Source organism: Falco rusticolus, chromosome 5 (assembly GCF_015220075.1).
Source record: "Falco rusticolus isolate bFalRus1 chromosome 5, bFalRus1.pri, whole genome shotgun sequence".
NCBI lineage: Eukaryota > Metazoa > Chordata > Aves > Falconiformes > Falconidae > Falco > Falco rusticolus.
In genome coordinates, this window is record NC_051191.1 from 56527751 (window position 1) to 56544981 (window position 17231).

The 17231-nt window shown below is 44.0% G+C and overlaps 1 protein-coding gene and 1 long non-coding RNA gene across 6 annotated transcripts in view; one reads left to right on the forward strand and one right to left on the reverse strand.

The window, feature by feature from the left end:
* Positions 1 to 840: 840 nt before the first annotated feature.
* On the forward strand, positions 841 to 11156 carry LOC119149250. 3 transcript variants are annotated; one of them, XR_005104625.1, is made up of 3 exons: positions 841 to 981; positions 1421 to 1500; positions 10848 to 11156. It is a non-coding gene; the product is annotated as an uncharacterized LOC119149250 (long non-coding RNA). The 3 variants fall into 3 exon arrangements; XR_005104627.1 differs by having other exon boundaries at positions 1424 to 1500; XR_005104626.1 differs by lacking the exon at positions 10848 to 11156 and adding an exon at positions 5105 to 5390.
* The window catches only part of GRAP2 (GRB2 related adaptor protein 2), an 81432-nt gene continuing 69718 nt past the window's right edge, over positions 5518 to 17231 (reverse strand). For all 3 annotated transcript variants that reach the window (XM_037390320.1, XM_037390319.1, XM_037390318.1), the window contains exons 3-8: positions 16971 to 17062; positions 14848 to 14967; positions 12927 to 13095; positions 11173 to 11304; positions 8904 to 9023; positions 5518 to 6767 (exon numbers count right to left, since the gene is read on the reverse strand). In XM_037390320.1, coding sequence (XP_037246217.1) covers positions 6588 to 6767; positions 8904 to 9023; positions 11173 to 11304; positions 12927 to 13095; positions 14848 to 14967; positions 16971 to 17062 — 813 coding nt within the window. In that variant the 3' untranslated portion in view covers positions 5518 to 6587. The remainder of the gene's footprint in view (positions 6768 to 8903; positions 9024 to 11172; positions 11305 to 12926; positions 13096 to 14847; positions 14968 to 16970; positions 17063 to 17231) is intronic.

A 17231-nucleotide genomic window follows, 5' to 3' on the forward strand; every position in this document is an offset into this window, starting at 1 on the left:
GAAAAGATTTTCTGTGAGCTTCCATGGATAAGACGCACTGTTTGTAGCTGATCTGAGTTATTTCCCCCTTTCCTGCCCCCACCCAGTCTCCCAAACAAGTTTCAAAGAAAGGATCCCCTACTCACCTAAAGGTATTTTGGCAACCTCAAAGCCAAGTAAGTTTTCATTTTGCTGAGTCTGCAGCCTAGGGTGAGGTGATCTAATAGCTCCTGCTGCCAGGACTGGGAGGTTCTTCTTACCCTTTTCCCTCCTGGCTGCGCATTCACACCGCTCTCGCTTCCCTGGCTCTGAGCCTCCTCACACTGCCCTGGCTGAGCTGACTCAACTCATTAACCTGGCAAAAAACAAGGGGATCGTTTTCTGCAGGGTGGCAGTGAGCTGTTAGATTGACTCACCTGCTCTGATGAAATCATGGCCATTGTTAGCAACAGACCATCTTCATCCAGTAACAGGCAAATAGCTGCCATCACAATGGCAAGCTCAGATATATAGATATGCAACTACAGAGAGCTGATTCTCTGCTGCCACATGCCTCTTATTCACACCTCTGCCAAGTGAGTGTAAAAAGTTGCTAGTTCAGAACGAGTTGTCAGTGGTACACATGCATTCAGCTCTTAGGAAAATGACTCTAGAAGGAGCAGAGCAAAGGGCAGTTCCCCAATCCCTTGGTGCTGGTAGCAAACTTGTGGTTGATTTTTTTCCTCTGTAAATTTTGATGAGATTAAAAAAAAAAAATTTTGATGCAGTCTGCTTGTAATTCAGCATTTTGCGAGCAAAGTTTTGGTGTGCTGCACCTGGTAGAAGGTGTTGAGTCATGAGAAGGGTGACCCTGGACTGGTTCCTGCTGTTTGTCACTATTTGTTGGTGCTGCAGTAGCTCTGTTCTCACAATTTGACAAGGGAGAGGGACTGGCCAGTACTACAAGGAAGTTACAGTCGCAGTCAGACACACTCAGCACAGCATAGCCATAAAAGGTACAAGGTAAGTAACCTCTAGATCAGTAGAGAAGGTACCTCTTACTTTCCTTTTCTTTATCTCTGACTGGCTATCACGAAATCGTTTCCCAGAAATGCCTCTCAGCAGAGCATTGAATTGCAGTTATGGTACCAGGACACTGTCACCATTTTATAGCTTTACATGCATAATAGTAGGCTTATGTCTTAAACCGCATTTCCCCCCCACCGATTTGCTCTCATTTTTGTTTGTCACAAACAAACTTGCCACAGCTTTATCTTCCATAAATCCTGGTGGAAATTAATCTGTTTGGATTAGTGGGGAGAAGCCGCAAGGTATCTATAGAGATCTTTTAATTTATTTGTTTCTTCTTCCTCCCTTTGTAGCCAGAGCTAATTTTATTTCTGTATGTCTACAAGGATCCCTGCACGTCTGCCATTTGTGAAATTTTGCATTTTCATGTTAGCAGGCTGGACATCCGCCAAGCAGCTCTCACTTGCACAATGACAGCAGACAATGTGCTTTGAATTTTCCCTCTGCACAAAGGTCAGTGAACTTTTCCTACTCACTTACCCATTTCCCTGCTGTCCTGTAGCTCGCAGATAAGTCACTGGCTGTTTTTTACGGTCAGTTCTGCTTATGTAAGAAATTCCTTTTGCGTTTGATGCAAATTAAGGCTCCTGAATTCTGTCACATGAAAGCTGCCTCTAAAAATTGGAGAAATTGGCAATGTTCTGCCCTCTTCCTCAGTGCTATTAAAGGCTTTATCGTACACTCAGTTCATAATTCCCCACTGAAATGCAAAGCTTTCAGCAGCAAGGAGTGGCTGGGTGTCAGAAGCTCTTTAGTCAATGTGTATGTTTTAACCAGTAAATGTTACTGCCTGGATGATCTAGGGAACACTAATGGTTTCAGCTGAGCTCTGTGGGGCTTCATTTAAAAGCAGCTAAGCCCGTTGCTTTGAACAAGTATTTGAAATGAGATGCCTGCAGAGGACTGACTTTCAGCACAGAGGCAAAAGCTCGGTAATGGTCTTTCTAGTGCATCTGTGGACCACAAGATGATGGGCTGCAGCTGTAGTGAGGTAGAGTTAGGTTTCTTGGCCTGGGTGAGGATGGGCAGCATTGGAAGGAACAGCATTGCCAAATACTTCTCACACTTAGTCTGGCCTAACCAGGCTCCTCGGTAGAGAGCTGCAGAAGCAGAAGATTCTGAGCACAGCCCTAGCCCAGATGGCCACATCTCTGTCCCACCAGACATCCTTGTTGTCCCTATGATGTGACATTGATATAATTCAAGACCTGCTGCTTCTCATTCAGGGTAGAGCTCATACTTCACCTCACTGTGGGACTAAGCTGCTGGGGCATTGCTCCTCCAGTGCAAAATGTTCCAGCTGATACCATATTGCTGTTCAAGGCTGATTTCTCCTGACCACAGGTTCCTGGTTGCTGGAGCTTTTGCTTCTGCCATCCTTGGTTGCTCTCCACAAGGGCTGAAGGCAAAATGTCCTTCCAAGAGCCTGGGGCATCAGGATCCCATTGGGGAGGAAAGATGAGAGGGCTGCTGAATACAAAACATGATGAACAGGTGCCTGTTGTGAAAAGTTCCAAATTTCCTGCACAGCCCACTTTTGGGGTGTAAGAAAGCCACTTTCAATTTGAAAAACAACGCTGGAACTTGTATCCCTTGTACAGGGGGGACTGACCTAGCAGCCTGATCAGGTGCTGACTTTGTGGCAGCACTGAGGATCATCTCCCTGGTGCTCTTACGTTGTCAGCAGTCAGATGGGATCCAGACATGTTCCTGTTGTTTCTGCAGCATGCTCCAGTGGGTGCAGCTGTTCTATTACACATGTACACCAAGACAGAGAGATCTCTATTTTGTGGCACATAAACCCCTCCCCAGACAGCTTTCACAAGAAAGGAGAATTCCATTTACTGTTTTCACTCGGCCTTATTAATCACAGAGACATATCTAAACAAAATATGGATCTGCAGCAGAATGTAAGCAAAAAGTTAATTCAGACAAAAGAAAGCACAGCTCAGCTGAACTCATCAAACTGATTTTTCCATGTACAAGTCCAGCTCTCTCTTTCATTTGTTATAATAATGTTTGCTTTGCCACATACTTTTCCTGCTTTTATCTGTTTACAATCTCTTTCCCATGAGCTGTCTTTTTTGCTTAAGAAAAATACCGAACAAAATACCTCTCTGGGTTCCTCTTTATTCATTCCCATTTTGGTTTCACAGTGGGCTCTCTCAGCATGTGTTCTTGAGGGTTGGTTATTTACTAGGCATTGACAAATGTCAGGCAAACTCAGTGTACCACCCTGTCATCTTAAGGTTCCTGTACTACATCGCTACAACGTACCTCTTGCATGGGCAATAGAATCTGAGGTTTTCACAGCACAGGTGTAAGTGAAGCACCACAATATTAGCAAGGATTGTGTTACAATGAAAACCTGTTGGAAGAAGGAGCAGGAAGGCTAGAGGGTGGAGGAGTGTCTCTCTCTCTTTTTCCTTATTAAATGACCTGATCTATGGGAGATGTCATGTCATTGGCAGACTACAGCAGAAAATGGCACTAGGCATGGAAAATGCCTCCATCCTGTGGCTACACCACCTTCTACCCCAGCAAAACTCCCCTCTTTGCCTACACCTTTCCTTGTATCCAGAGACTCCATTGACTTGGGAAGGGCCATGTTTCTTTGTGCTGTTGTTTTGCTGGGAGGAAAACAGCTTCTCCTGTGGGAAGGAGCAAAAATACAGTCTGACACTTTACCCAGTAAATGAAGGTATCACTGCCTCTGCTCTGGGGAGCAGACAAGGACAAAAACTGAGGCAAATGAGACTGGGTCTTGCAGACCAAAACTTCGCCAGCTGCACAAGGCAGTGCAGAACATGGCACAGGTATAGTTACCACAGATGCCATGATACCTTTGCCTCCTGGTAATTTTGGTGTCATTAAGTGCTGCTCATAATGGGAAATCATGATTTTACTGTGGTTCTGGTATGTTGTCCATAATTAGTGTTCAGTCCTTCAATGCTAATTACCTTAAGTATTAATTCCTTAAACATCTATTAAAAAAATCACATGAAAATTTACCTCTTCCTCAAACGAATAATGAGTTAACATGGGGGTACTTACAATGTACTACTTAGACTTGCTTAATTAGTTAATCTCTGTAAAGGGGTTTCAAATGTGTGAAGAGCTATCAAACTGCTAAGTGCATTATCTTCAATTAATTTTGTGCAACTACATCTTCACTACCAAGAGGGTCTTTAGAGTGCTGAGGAAAGGAAAAGGAGACATTGCTTCTAATTTTAAAAGTAACTAATAAAAAAGAGAATTAATTGAAAGATGATTTGACATGGTGGGAATAATTGTGAAAGTACCATTTCTACAGTTTCAGCCAGACCTGAATATGAAAGATCAATCATTCATATCCCTCCTTTGTCTTTGCTGGTCTCTGGTTTCTTTGCTTCCTTCTTCCCGTGGTCTTAATCCTCTCTCTCACTGAATATTAATCCTTTCTCTTCCAAATTTGATATTACCTTAGCAAAGAAAAAAAAAGTTAAAAAAGCGAATCACAACAAAACACTTCAAACTGTGGGGTCACTGAGTTACAGCCTCACACCAATCCAATAATAACGTAACTTGTTCCAAAAGAAGCCTCATGGACTTCACTTCAAAAGGAGATGCTAAAGGCCCAGAACAGAGCTCCTGCAAGAGAGCAGAGCCAAGTCCAGCCCAGGAGGTCATATGGTATGTCTCCATTCCCTGGTAGACAATAGACATAAGCTCTTAACCTGTCTTTCCAAGTTATCTATTCTATTTAGAACTTATATACCTTGTTAATTAATTACTCTAATTTTACTTCATCCATTAATAATCTGCTTTCGGTGGAGTTTTACTTTGAGGGTGACAGAGCACTGGAACAGGCTGCCCAGAGAGGTTGTGGAGCCTCCTTCTCTGGAGATATTCGAAACCTGCCTGATGTGATCCTGTGCAACCTGCTTTAGGTGAATCTGCTTTAGTGGGGTGGGGTTAGACTAGATGATCTCCAGAGGTCCCTTCCAAGCCCAACTTGGATTCTGTGAGTTCTCTCAAAAATATGACAATGCGTTCTTTCTGCTAATACTCTGTCTAGCTGGCAGCTTTATTTAGGCCAGCTACGTTGAATTGGACTTTACCAAGAACCTATTTCCGGATTAATTTTCTCCCACTGGGACTAACAAAAGGTAAGAACATTTTTCTTGCTGGATTGGATTTGTTTTTGGAGTTTTTCACTTGCCTTTTCTTTCTTTCCCAAGAATGATAAATCATCACTTCCTTGCTGTGACTGCCAAGGTCCCACATGTTGTGAAAGATGCAGGCAGCTTGTTTAATATCAACTTGTCTGAGCAGTGGTTATGCAGCAGCGTCTCTTTCACAGGATTCAAATAATTTTTAATGTGCATTTGCAGTATATTTGTATCACATCCGGGCATTTACTTAGCAATTATTTGAAAACTTATTTACCTTATTTCATCCAAAAGAAAATGCAACAGAGAACAGACTATTTGATAGCCACAACTTTATTCTCTGCATACTGTAAAGCAACAGCTTAACCTGTTGGATGAGACATTCCACTAGCAAGTCAGAGTTGTGTACACAGCGATCCTGAACACAGTGCATTCTCAGGGAAAGAACTTCTGCCACCAAACCAGAAAAACCTCTTCTCTCCAGCCCCTCCCCAATTCAGTTTTACAAAAGGAACCAGTGAGGGATATTCACTGTTATCCAATGAAGTGAATATTAGTATAGCCGAAGGGCCTGACCTGCTCTAACCAGGATGTCTAAAGAGAAGTGTAGGTACCTCAGAGAGCCACTTGAGAATGGGACAAGTTGTTGTTAGAGGTGAAGAAAGAAGAGCTGGACTATCAGAAGAAGCAAAGAAAGTAGCTTCTCACTCTCCCATACCTTCACCACTGGTTTGTTTGTACAAAATCTTACAGGATCCTTTCCCTTCAACTGGTATATCCATAACAGTCCATACCCACAGAAAGTACTGCTGGGATAAGGCAGAAACTGTTTAGAAAGCCAAGGTTGCCTTGCAGCTCAACCTAAGGCCCCCTCAGTTTCCTCCCCTACTTAAAGGACTGATGTGATTACCAATGATCATTTAATTGGGTGTTAATTGGGAGCAGGGTGTTCCTTCTGCCTCTGAAAGATAGGTGAAATGGAGCCTGAAGAGACTATAAGTGCTACCAGATCCAGAAGGAAAGGCGAGGTTTACCTGAATACTGAAGTTTGACTTGTCTGAGGTGCATTTCCACAGAACAAACCTAACTGCAGGAAGTTATCAATACTTAGCCAAATAAGTGACAGGGCAGGGAGGATCCAGTAAGATCTCAATGAACAGTCCAGGATTTTTGCTCCCTCCCCTTCATGGATGTGAAAAATAGGGGAAGAAATCCTATCCTCTTCAAAGGGTTCCTTTTCATACCAGCATTTCAAAAGATCAGTTGCCAATAAATTAAGACAAAACCAAAAATACTGTATGTCCTGGGGCAAGGGAAGATGCACTCCCTCTTGTCCCTGTCATGTCAGAAGAGCAGCTCCCACATGGCCCTCTGGGTCATACTGTGCCTTCACAGGGGCACCGGTGTGACATAGTTGGCAGGGAAGAGACCCAGTTCCCCACGCAGACGTCCTTTCCACCATGATGGATTGGAGCTGTCCAGGACCTCTAAGATGTCTCCGCTGCGGAAACCCAGCTCATCATGCTCCACAGCATCAAAGTCGTACAAGGCACGGACCCATAGTGTTCGCTGGAAAGGAGATAGAGACAGGAAGGGAACAATGAGCCAGAACTCTTAAAGGTCATTCTCCTGTTACCCCTTTTATGCCCCAGAACATATGTTCACTAAGAGAGGACAAGAAATGCTGAAATTGAGACCATCTTGCAATTAAAACAGGAAGTGGCCAAGATGCCAGGAAGAGGGACCAATTTACAAGGACACCCAAGGAATTGTGCCTGGGTTTTCAGCAGCCTCAGTATGTTTATGGGTATTCACACCCTGAGGTGAGAAGTCAGGCTGAGAGCAGGTCATCGGGAAACAGTGTTCACGTGGCTCTGTCTCCTCTGCCCTGTAAGATCAATCATGGTAGCCATATTCGAAGCCAGTTACAGGAGCACCTCTAGGGACATGAGCTGCTGGTGGTACAGACTTAGAAATGTGTCCTTGGCCAGCAAAGGACTATGAGGGATACATCAGGAGAGCCAGCACACAGGCGAGTCTAGTGAACATTGTAAAGAATGATATTTACTCTTTCAGGCACTTCTGGGGCATAGGGGAAGGTCTTAAACCTTCTTTGGACTATCCCCATGGTCAGTCCCCTGAACTCAAGGATTTAGGAACTGCTTGGGTGTATCAGTTCATTTTGGGTTTGGAGCTCACTTTAATGAGCACTAAGATTTTTTCTTTGTCATAAGGGGCTTTGCAATCAATCTCCTATTTTGACTGGAAGTTAGATTTTAAAGGACATGGCATGGGCTTCTTTTCTGGGAAATTGTTGGCACCCACACCATGGAGCATGGACAATTTGGGAGGTATATTTTGTGGGCACAGATGGAGAGATTTGTTTGAAGACAGACTCTTTTGCCAAATCTTCCATTCAGGGCCCTGCTTAGACATGACTCCTAGTTATTTGGCTGGACATATAGACCTTCCTATAATTGGATTGTGGCTTCTAGATCACTGATAGGGTGTGGCAGGCAAGGGCCTGTTGTTATTCATTGTCACAGCCCCTGATGGATAAAAGCCATTGTATTTTGAGCTGGATTATAATAAAGATCTGGGGCTTTTGCCAAAAGAAGACATGTCCCTGTTTCCCGGTTTGTTCCAAATTTCCTAATCTAATCTGTCCTTTCTCTCACACTTGAGAAAGGCCTTCTGTCCTTCCCTTCTCTCCTTGGATCTAGGTCCTCTGGTTGTTCAGGGCTAAGCTGTACATTTTCTCAAGGAAGAGAAGTGTGAATTAGGTCACACTCCTAGGAGCTGATGGAGAAATACATTAGAGTTGGCAGTGGAATCACAGGCTGAAGCAGAGAAAGACACCATGCTCTGAGCAGGCATTCACATACTAGGAATTTGCAGAGCAAATTGTTACTTGAAGTCAACTGCCAGGTATGGATCCAGGTAGGGGAGCAGTCTGAGATGTCTGCAGAGGCATATCTGGATCACGCCCACACCCAGTGTGTTGAGAGGCTCTGACAGATAAGTGTGACAGGTAGGTGAGTTCCACTTTGGTGGCATAGTAGGTCTGAGAGGATGCACCAGGAACAGACAAGTAGAACTGTGTGATGACAGGTCTTCTCAGGATTGAAGCAAAAAGTAGTGGAAGAGACAGTGTGACTACAAGTGCACTGCAAGACAGAAAGTGCTGTAGCATGGCACAGTATCATGAGGCAACTCTCCGCAGGACCTAAAAAGAGCATTGTACATATAGCTACTGTACTTAGGAAGGCCTGGCTGTGGTGGCAAAGCCAGTCCCATCAGCGGGCATGAAGCTCTTCTAGGAGAGATCATTAGATTTTCAGAAATACCTTCTGCTGACCTGAATCCAAACCCATGGGTGAGCTTGGGCTCATTCACAATGTCCCAGATGCCTGTTTTGTGAAGCTCATGCTAAGTTCCCTCCTACTAAGTCTGTATGTTAACTAAGGTTGGCCTTGAGAGCAGCCCTAGAACTATGGTCATGTAACACCATAGTCTTGCCCTCAGAGTACCCCAGAAGCAGATTCAAGTGTCTGGGACAGAGTCCTGAAAATCAAAAACATCTAAGATACGTCCCAACAGGCTTAATACACTATTCCTCATGTAGCCTCTGTGCAGGTGACATTGCCCAGACTGCTTGGCCATTGCTAAGTCAGGCAGATGGGGCCTTCCAAGTGCATCACCTACCGGTGTCTGCTGGTGCAGTGGGTCTATGTGTCTCCATTGCATAGCTGCTGCACTTCCCTGCCCGTGATCCCTTAGTCCATGCAGCCCATCTTTCCTGTCCAGACTCCCACCATATCTATCCTAGAAAGAAAACAGCAAGACAAAAGTAACGTATGTGCTAATATGTATAAATAAGGAGCTTTAAAAGTCACTGGTGGCCAGGGAGTCAGGGTCCAACCCTCAGGTAAATCATCTTAGATGTGTACTTCCAATACAACCCCTGGGCTGCCGTCCTGCAAGCAATGCCTGTCATGGAAGAGGTCACCTCAGACTGTTCTGTTTTGGATTTTTCTTCTTAGAAGTTGAAATTTGACTGTTCTCAGCTGTGTTCCACAGCCACTGGGAAAAGTGGTCAGAGAGGGATTTTTTCGGCCTCTGGGACTGTTGGAGAAAACCTAAGGCTGTTCTCACAGGTGAAAAACCATACTTGCTCAGGGGACTTTTGCCAATCTGGAGGTACTATGCCCCAGTCCTGCCCACTCCTCCATCCCATACACTGGTGGAATGGCAGCGATGCTGATGCAGCTGACTGCACAGCTGAGGATTCACTACTTTATTTTTTCTTGGACTGCTCCATTCTGTGAAGGGCAGGGAGCAAGCCTGAGAACCCAGTAGCCCAATTAACCAAAGAAGAAAGGGGCAAAATCAGGTTCAAAGAAAAGAAGCCATATGATCACACATCTGAAGTCATATCAACACAAATCAGCCCAGACAGATGGAGAGAGGAAGGGGGCAACATCTAGGGAGCAAGTTTTCTTTTGTCTGCACAGATGAGAGGTGCTGAGTGTCTTCATCCTTCCAGGCCCTTAGTGCATGCACTAAGCTTTTTTTTTTTACAATAACAGTGTGACAAAATCTGTTATCATGTTAGCTCAGGTTGCAGCAGTGCTTCAGTGACACAGAGTCTGATAAGTTGTGTTCAACAGAGGGGAGGGAGAACAACAGCTTGTACTTGCTGTTGCTTGCAAACAGTTTTTGTCCTCTCCCTCTTGTTGCTTCCTTTCTTGCACCCACTCTTTGAAAATTTCCCTTGGTTTCACTTGTGCCTTTTGTCAGCCTAAAAGTTTGCTGAGGCCTGAGACTGGAGCACAATTTGCACCTTACCTGTCCCTACCAGAAAGTGAGTGAACTTAATCTGGCTTTGCAGCTGCAAGACTTACTACATGGCTGCTTCACTCCTGTGAGTGTTTCTGCTCTATATCAAGTGTGACTGATGCATAGACTATGCTCCAAAGAGTTCAGGCCCTCAGCTTTGTCAGAAGCTGTATTATTCCTTCAGCAGTACCCTGACAGGCAACACTGCTTGTCTGATGAGAGAGAACAGCTATTTCATGATTGTCCCTGGCCTTGCTATGTGGGAGCTCTCATGCCTTAAGAAACAGCGTTTTGGATTTCTTTACTTCAGTAGGACAAGTCCTTTCCTTGGATGATACTACACTCTCTCTAGCTAGAGACATGAGCCAACCCCAGGAAAACTACTTTCCCCAAATTAATCAGGAAGAACTTTGAAGACAGCACCAGATACTGCTGTTCTCTCCATTCCTGTGGAAGCAAAGGAGTAAGGAAACCTCACACATCAGGGATGCAACATGATGAAAGAGTGCAGAGAGGGCCCAGAATAGGGAGGAGGAGGATTGTTCTAAAGGAAACCAAACTCTACTAGGTTTAACATTGTCATTTCTCATCCCTGTGATGTGTTTTATGGTGCTGAATGTTAGTAGCACAACTCAGAAAGAAGAAACGGGCAGTAAGGTTTCCTTTGTCCCACAGACTAGAGACAAGTTCCTGAAACCATATATGTGTGTGCATGCAAGATCTGGGAGTGTTTTTCTGCACTCTCACTGGATGATACTTTTCTCCTTTCCTAAGCAAAGCGAGAATGTGACACCATTCTTTGTTTTCCAGGTTTTGGGATGGAGCCCCCAAAATTCCCCAGAAGTTCTCCCAGGTTCCCAGTGAAAGAGCCACTGTAAGCTGACTTTTTGCTGGTCTGTCAATCAGTTGCGGATCACAAAACTAAATAAAAGCCCACATATTTATTGCACATCGAAAGAGCTCCCCAGGGTGACAAAATCGTTGCTGCTACCCCAATATGAAGACCTAACTGACTGCTTCCTAAAGCAGGGTGACAGATTTTTGACAAAGTGACTGTTCACATGCTACTAAGCAATCAAGGCCAGTGTTTCAGGTGCTTGGGCTTGACATCCCAGCCCCTCATTCCTGGTAGTACCTGTTGCTGCTGCAGTATGGGGATAGGATGCTCTACATTTCTCTTGGATATAGAAAAATTATCCTCTCCAGCTGCTCCACACAGATGGAATCCTTCCCGGCCCATCCGTTCCAGGCTCTCACCATGCCTTTCCTGATGGAAGAAAGATCACAAAAGTGAGGTCAGATTTTTGTGTCCCACACATCTTTGACTGAAGATTAGCAATTGTTGCACACTGATCACTGCCACTGACCTCTACCTTGGAGGCTCTTCCAAAGGAAGGATCCTGCCCCTCTGAACAAAAGGACAAATCAGGAATCCCATATTTTAGATCTTTGTCATAGCCATTCCCCATCTGAAGACTGGGTAGTAATGGGAGGTGCTGGACTGAAAATGTGGCCACTGATGTAAGGACTGGCACAGAAACCAAGCTTTTTTTAGGAAATACTGCCCTTAGACTTCATTTGTCTCTGCGCTGAAATCTGTATATTACTGTCATTTTATCATATGGCTGTAGCATCTCGAAATTTGAATTGTGAACAGAAACCCCACTGTGACAAGTGCTAAACATATCCTGCTGAGACCATCACCATAACAAATGTACAGAGTGTTTGCCAAAGTAAACTTTACTCCTTTCATTTGCCTGTCTGCATCTTGGAGCAAATGCTGTTCTCTTTCCCTTCGTGCTCACAGTCAGCCCAAACAGGTTGGTTTACTGACATACATGCATACAGTCTTCCTTTCTCCTTCCCCAGACAATTCTTCACTGTGATCTCTCTCACAGGTCCCATAGCCTCTATTTTATACCTTACTGGTGCATTTTAAGTGGTCTAGAAGGAGACAATAACACAAGCCCCTTCTTCAGACTGAAAAACATATCATGTCTCTTTTGGAGCCAGTAAGAATGACCCATATGAAACTACCTATATGGGTCATATAAAACTACCTATATGCCTATAAAACTACCGCTGCAGTCAGCAAATCATATACTTCATGCCTTGCCTTTACCTGCACATCCTGGTAATTTAATACCAGAATCCGTTTCCCAGTAAAGCAGAACTTTGGTTACTGCAGTGACCGGGCATGTTCACTCCCAGTACTGTGTGTGCAATGCATAGCACTCTCCACTATGTCATTTGCTTGTTCCTTTGGCACAAACCCAGGCATTCATTGGACCGAGATTTCCCTGCTTTCTCAAACAGCTACTACATCTTCCCTGAATGCACAGCCTGTTCCCATACCTCCAGGTTTTGCCCTCAGTTCCTCCAAATTCGTTACTGTGTTTGCTTGGTAACAGAAGATGGATGATTCTTCTGAGCAGACAAACTTTCAACTGTAGTAACAGCTGCACTCTGGGTGCATTCGAGGACACTAGGAGACCAGATTCAAATTCTTCTCAGACACAACCTACCAGTCAGCTGAGTACCTGCCCTTATGAAAGCTAGGCATTTCAATAAGGTAAGTTCTGCTCTCCTTGGATGTGTAAGGCATCTTAGAACTTCAGCTCTGGGGCCTTAGCACAGCTTTAGCAAAGCACCTCTGTGCAGATTTGCAGCACTGCCTATTGCTATCCAAAACAGAACTAGAAAATTCTGCTCAATTATAAAACCGTACGTACTGCTGAATCCATGAAAAATCTGTGTCGCAAGGCCCATCAGTGCAGTGATATGACAGGGTGTCTGAGGACACACTCTCTCCCCGCATGCCCCCTCCCCAAGACATTCTCATAGGCTGAATTCCTTCCTGAGAAACTTCTAAGGACAGTTTGTGTTTACCTTCTCTTCTCGGCTGTTGTCCCTCAGGAAGATCTGCTTCTGCCTGGAGATGGAAGTTGTCCTGTAGTAGTCCACCAGCTTGTTTAGCGAGTGGAATTTCTCTGTCCACAAGTAATAGTTACCCTTTGAATCCCTCATCACTTTGAAGTGTTGCACATCATCTTCATGTCTGGATCCAATTGAAAAAGTAAGGGATCATCAACCAGATTACATTTTTGTCTTTTTTGAAAAAGTCTTTTCCAGAAAGGTACCAAAACTTCTTGCTTGGCCAAAACTAGACTTCTGGAAAGTAAAGCAATGGCAATCCTTGTGTGTACTGGACCTAGCTGTGGCTCTGTATTTCAAAAGACTTATCAACATACAAACATGGAGCACCGCAGGTCTGCCCAGTCACAAAGCACTATGGGAACAAAGCATAGGGTTTTAAAGCCTCTCCTTTGAAATAAAGGCCAGAGGAGCTTTCAGGGCCACAAATAGCTAATAGCTTTATTCTGTACTTTATACGGGAGACAAAGGTGCAGTTGTAGTCTATCCACTAGCCTCTGCATGTTCCTGTTAACATCCAGTCTGCATTGCCTATAAGAGATATATTATACCTTTTCACACCACGGGCATCACCACTATATGCAGACATAGTTACACAAAGCCATACACTGAGTTTTATAATTGTATACTTTCTAGTGTAATATCACTACTACTGGTCATTCTCCTTACCCAAGAGAAAAGAAAAGAAAAGAAAAAAAGGAATTATTGGTTGCTGTTACAAGCCAAATTAACTGTCTCAACTTTCTGCTCCTGCTTCCCACTTGCAACTCCCCTCCTCTTACCTCTTATCTGATTTGGTCAATTCCTTTTTGCACTAGATGTGATCTGGTTTTGGTACCTACCTCCTTGCTCTGTGTAACTCCAGAACTCACAACACTCATCTCAGAGGCTACATCTGCACAAATAAACTAAACAGGGACCAGGCAAGGACTGAGTGCTATCCTGGAGTGCTACAGTCACACGCGCTGTTGAAGTATTAGCATGGTTTTGGTCTAAACCAAAAAGCTCTCTCCTAGACAGTGCTGGGCCATGGTTAGGCAGACAGAGTGGACCAAGAACTGTTCGCGGTGAGCTGCTTGAATACAGCTTTTCTGTTCCGTGAGGTGAAGATGGTTTAGCCATGTGGATCTGCGCTTTGCCACATTGCTTGACCTCAGGGCCAGAGAAAGATCCTGATTGTACTTAGTTTACTGCTATAGATGTAAACAAAATGTTTTCCTGCATTCTTCCCAGATACTTTTTGAGCTCCCTGAATCAGAAAGTGCACGCTGCTTGGAAAAGACATTGTTAACCACTACTCCAATTTAAAACTGGTTATCAATTGTTTGTCTGAAAACTGGGAAACCAGCCATCATCTAAGAGCTCTGCTTTGAAGCAAACACTCTGAGAAGGGCTGGGCTACAATAAATTGCTGAAATGCAGCTGGGCTGCAAGCAACTAAAAGCTGTTCCTGTTCAATGGCTGTTTCATGACCTGTGGGAAATAAGTTCGCAATGTAATAATCATCTCTTAATGGCAGTAGTGGAGTTCTTTGACTCAGCAACCAGAACTGTCAGGGAATTAAAACAAATGTGTGTTTTGCACTATGGGAAATGTCCCATGTAGCACTCTGCTTTGCTGCAGCTTTTTCAGAGAAGCAGGTCACCAGAAGATGCAGCTTTGGAATGGGCATTCACTTTGTCACTTGAAAAGAGGCAGGAAGATTTGGGAATCAGATGCCTAATTTGTTCTCATTCACAACACAGCAGCACTGCCAGTGACTGGCAGCATGCAAACTTCCCAAGAGGTTATGCCACATTAGGAATCCTGTCAAGAGGAGGCTAGGGACACCACTGAAAAGGAAAAGCAGCAGGAAAATGCTGTGAGAAGCAGATACCTGACAGAGATGGAGAAGTCACCGTGAGAGTTCTGACTGGCTCTGACAATGAAGGAGCCAACTCCTTTGCTCATGAGGATGTTCTCTGCTTCATGGCGGGATATCCTCTCATCAAACCAGCTGTCAGGTGGGAAAAATCATGGAGACATGAACAAGGCATGTGAATTAAGGTGAGGAACAAAAAAGTTGAGGGAAGGGAGAAGGTGAATAAGTGGTGTGGAGGAAAGACAAAACAAAAGGATCAGAGGAGCACAGATGACTACTCCCAGTGGCCATGTACATGCTAAGGTACAGGGTTTTGACGCATGCAGACCATTTTCTTTGAGCAGTAAAAGCACGTAAATGCAAAGAGAAGAACGTAAGCTTTGGCCTGCTAAGAAACAACACTCAGCTGAAACTGTAATAACAGGCACAGTACAGTAAGGTGTTATTCAAAGAAATTTTAAATTACAAACTTGTATGTATACACTCATGCATAATTCAGACATATACATCAGATTGCTTTTGGTAAACTGATTGAAAATTACTGGACTGTGATGGATATATTGCAAGGGACACACATAAATTTTAAGCAGAAATAAGCCATGAAAGTTTTAGTACTAATAAATTGGTTTCTGCAAGAGTTACAATACCACAAAACCACAGAAACACAGAATACATAAGCAAATTTATGTAAATTTAGCCAGGCATAACAAATGATAGTGTAAGGCACTGGACTAATAATAAGAAAGTCACCATAAATAGTAAAATAATACCGTGTCAGTAGGAATTTCTCAGTAGAGAAAAAAATCATTATGTACATTTATATATGTCTACTCCACAGCTAATAAGATCTACAATCTGAAGTTTTCTGCTTTTACATAATGTTGATTGCCTGTATTCCATTAAAATTAAGGACTGATAGTTCCATAACCTCTGTCATTTCCACTTCTAAATTTTGTTATACTTCTCCTTACTATCATCACAGTTTACCTATGTATCATTAGCAAAGGGAAATCAGACTTTAATCAACATTCATAACCAGCCTCAATGACTACTTGATAAGACAAAAATGGGAAAAACCCGCCCATCAAAAGTAGGAGACGACTTTCTTCCCTACATCTGGTTCTAGTGTCTAGCCTGAACTGGTTCAAAATGCAGACCTGCTACTCTAAGAGCTAAAAGCATCATAAAAGCAAAATATTTCTTCACAGCTCTTGCACAAAAAGCATCATGAGAAAAAAGTGTGTGAAAAAAGAAACTGCTAGTGTCCCTGTGTGATGCCACAGCCTTGTGAAAGAGCAAACAAGACCAACTGGGACATCTTAGTGCCCTGAAGCGCAGAAGTACAAGCCCATAAGTTGCACTGCAAACTAATAACACCCTTCAGCTCAGCCAAGCAGTCTGGCTTACGTCCAAAAAGGCCGGTAAGTGCCACCTCCAAAGGGGACAGTGGCACTTATTTGTATACTCAGAATCCCTGTACCCTCCCAGTTTGCCTGCTCAGGGCACCAGTGCATGCACGCGTGTGTCTGCACGAGTGTGGGAGCATGTCTGGTCTATCATCTCTGTCAATCCATGAGTAACACCAGCTGTCAGGTTTCACGTAGCAGTGCACTGACCTCTACTGTATCGAGAGAAACTCACACACACTTTGCAGGGAGGAGAGGGAAATGTGGATGGCAGGGTGGGGAAAAGGGAGTTAATATCGCTAAGAGTCAAGGGGGAGGGAATTACATTTTCAAAAATATCTCTTGCTCTTCCTTTTGTGCTCAGCCTCTGCTGCCAAGACTTCACAACATGACTATTCTCCTTCTGGCCGAGAAGACCTAAGTGCAGTTCCTACCACAACCCAGTGACCTCCCTCTGAGTAACAGTAACAAAGGCATCAGTCACTTGGGAGTGTGAGAGAGCGCCGAGATCCTTTCAGCTCTGAAAGAGCAGGGAATGCTTTAGGGTAGAAATAAGATGCACTGGCAGAACTATGTATGGCATTATGGCAGTCCTTGCCAGTTTAAACTGCAGTATGTAATAACCAGTGCTTCCTCTGTCATGTCTTCCCTTGTGTATGCATGCACACATGTTCTTGGCAGCACTCTGTGAAAACGTGCAATGGTGGTGCACACACTTTCCGTGGCACTTACGGGGGAACATGAAAATCAATGAAGTTCTTTGGAACGTAGCCCTCTTGACTTCTGAGCTCAGCCTTGTACCACTCTTCCTGGGAGCTCAAAACCTGCAATGGAGAGATGGGTGGAATAAACATGTCTCCTGAGAAAGGCGTATGTATCTAAGATTCTGGCAGAAACCTAGCATTTCTTGTAAGAATAGAAAAGAACTCCACATATGCTTTACTTCCCACCCACCGTGCAGCAAGGTTACTGGCTGATGACCACTTCAGAGCA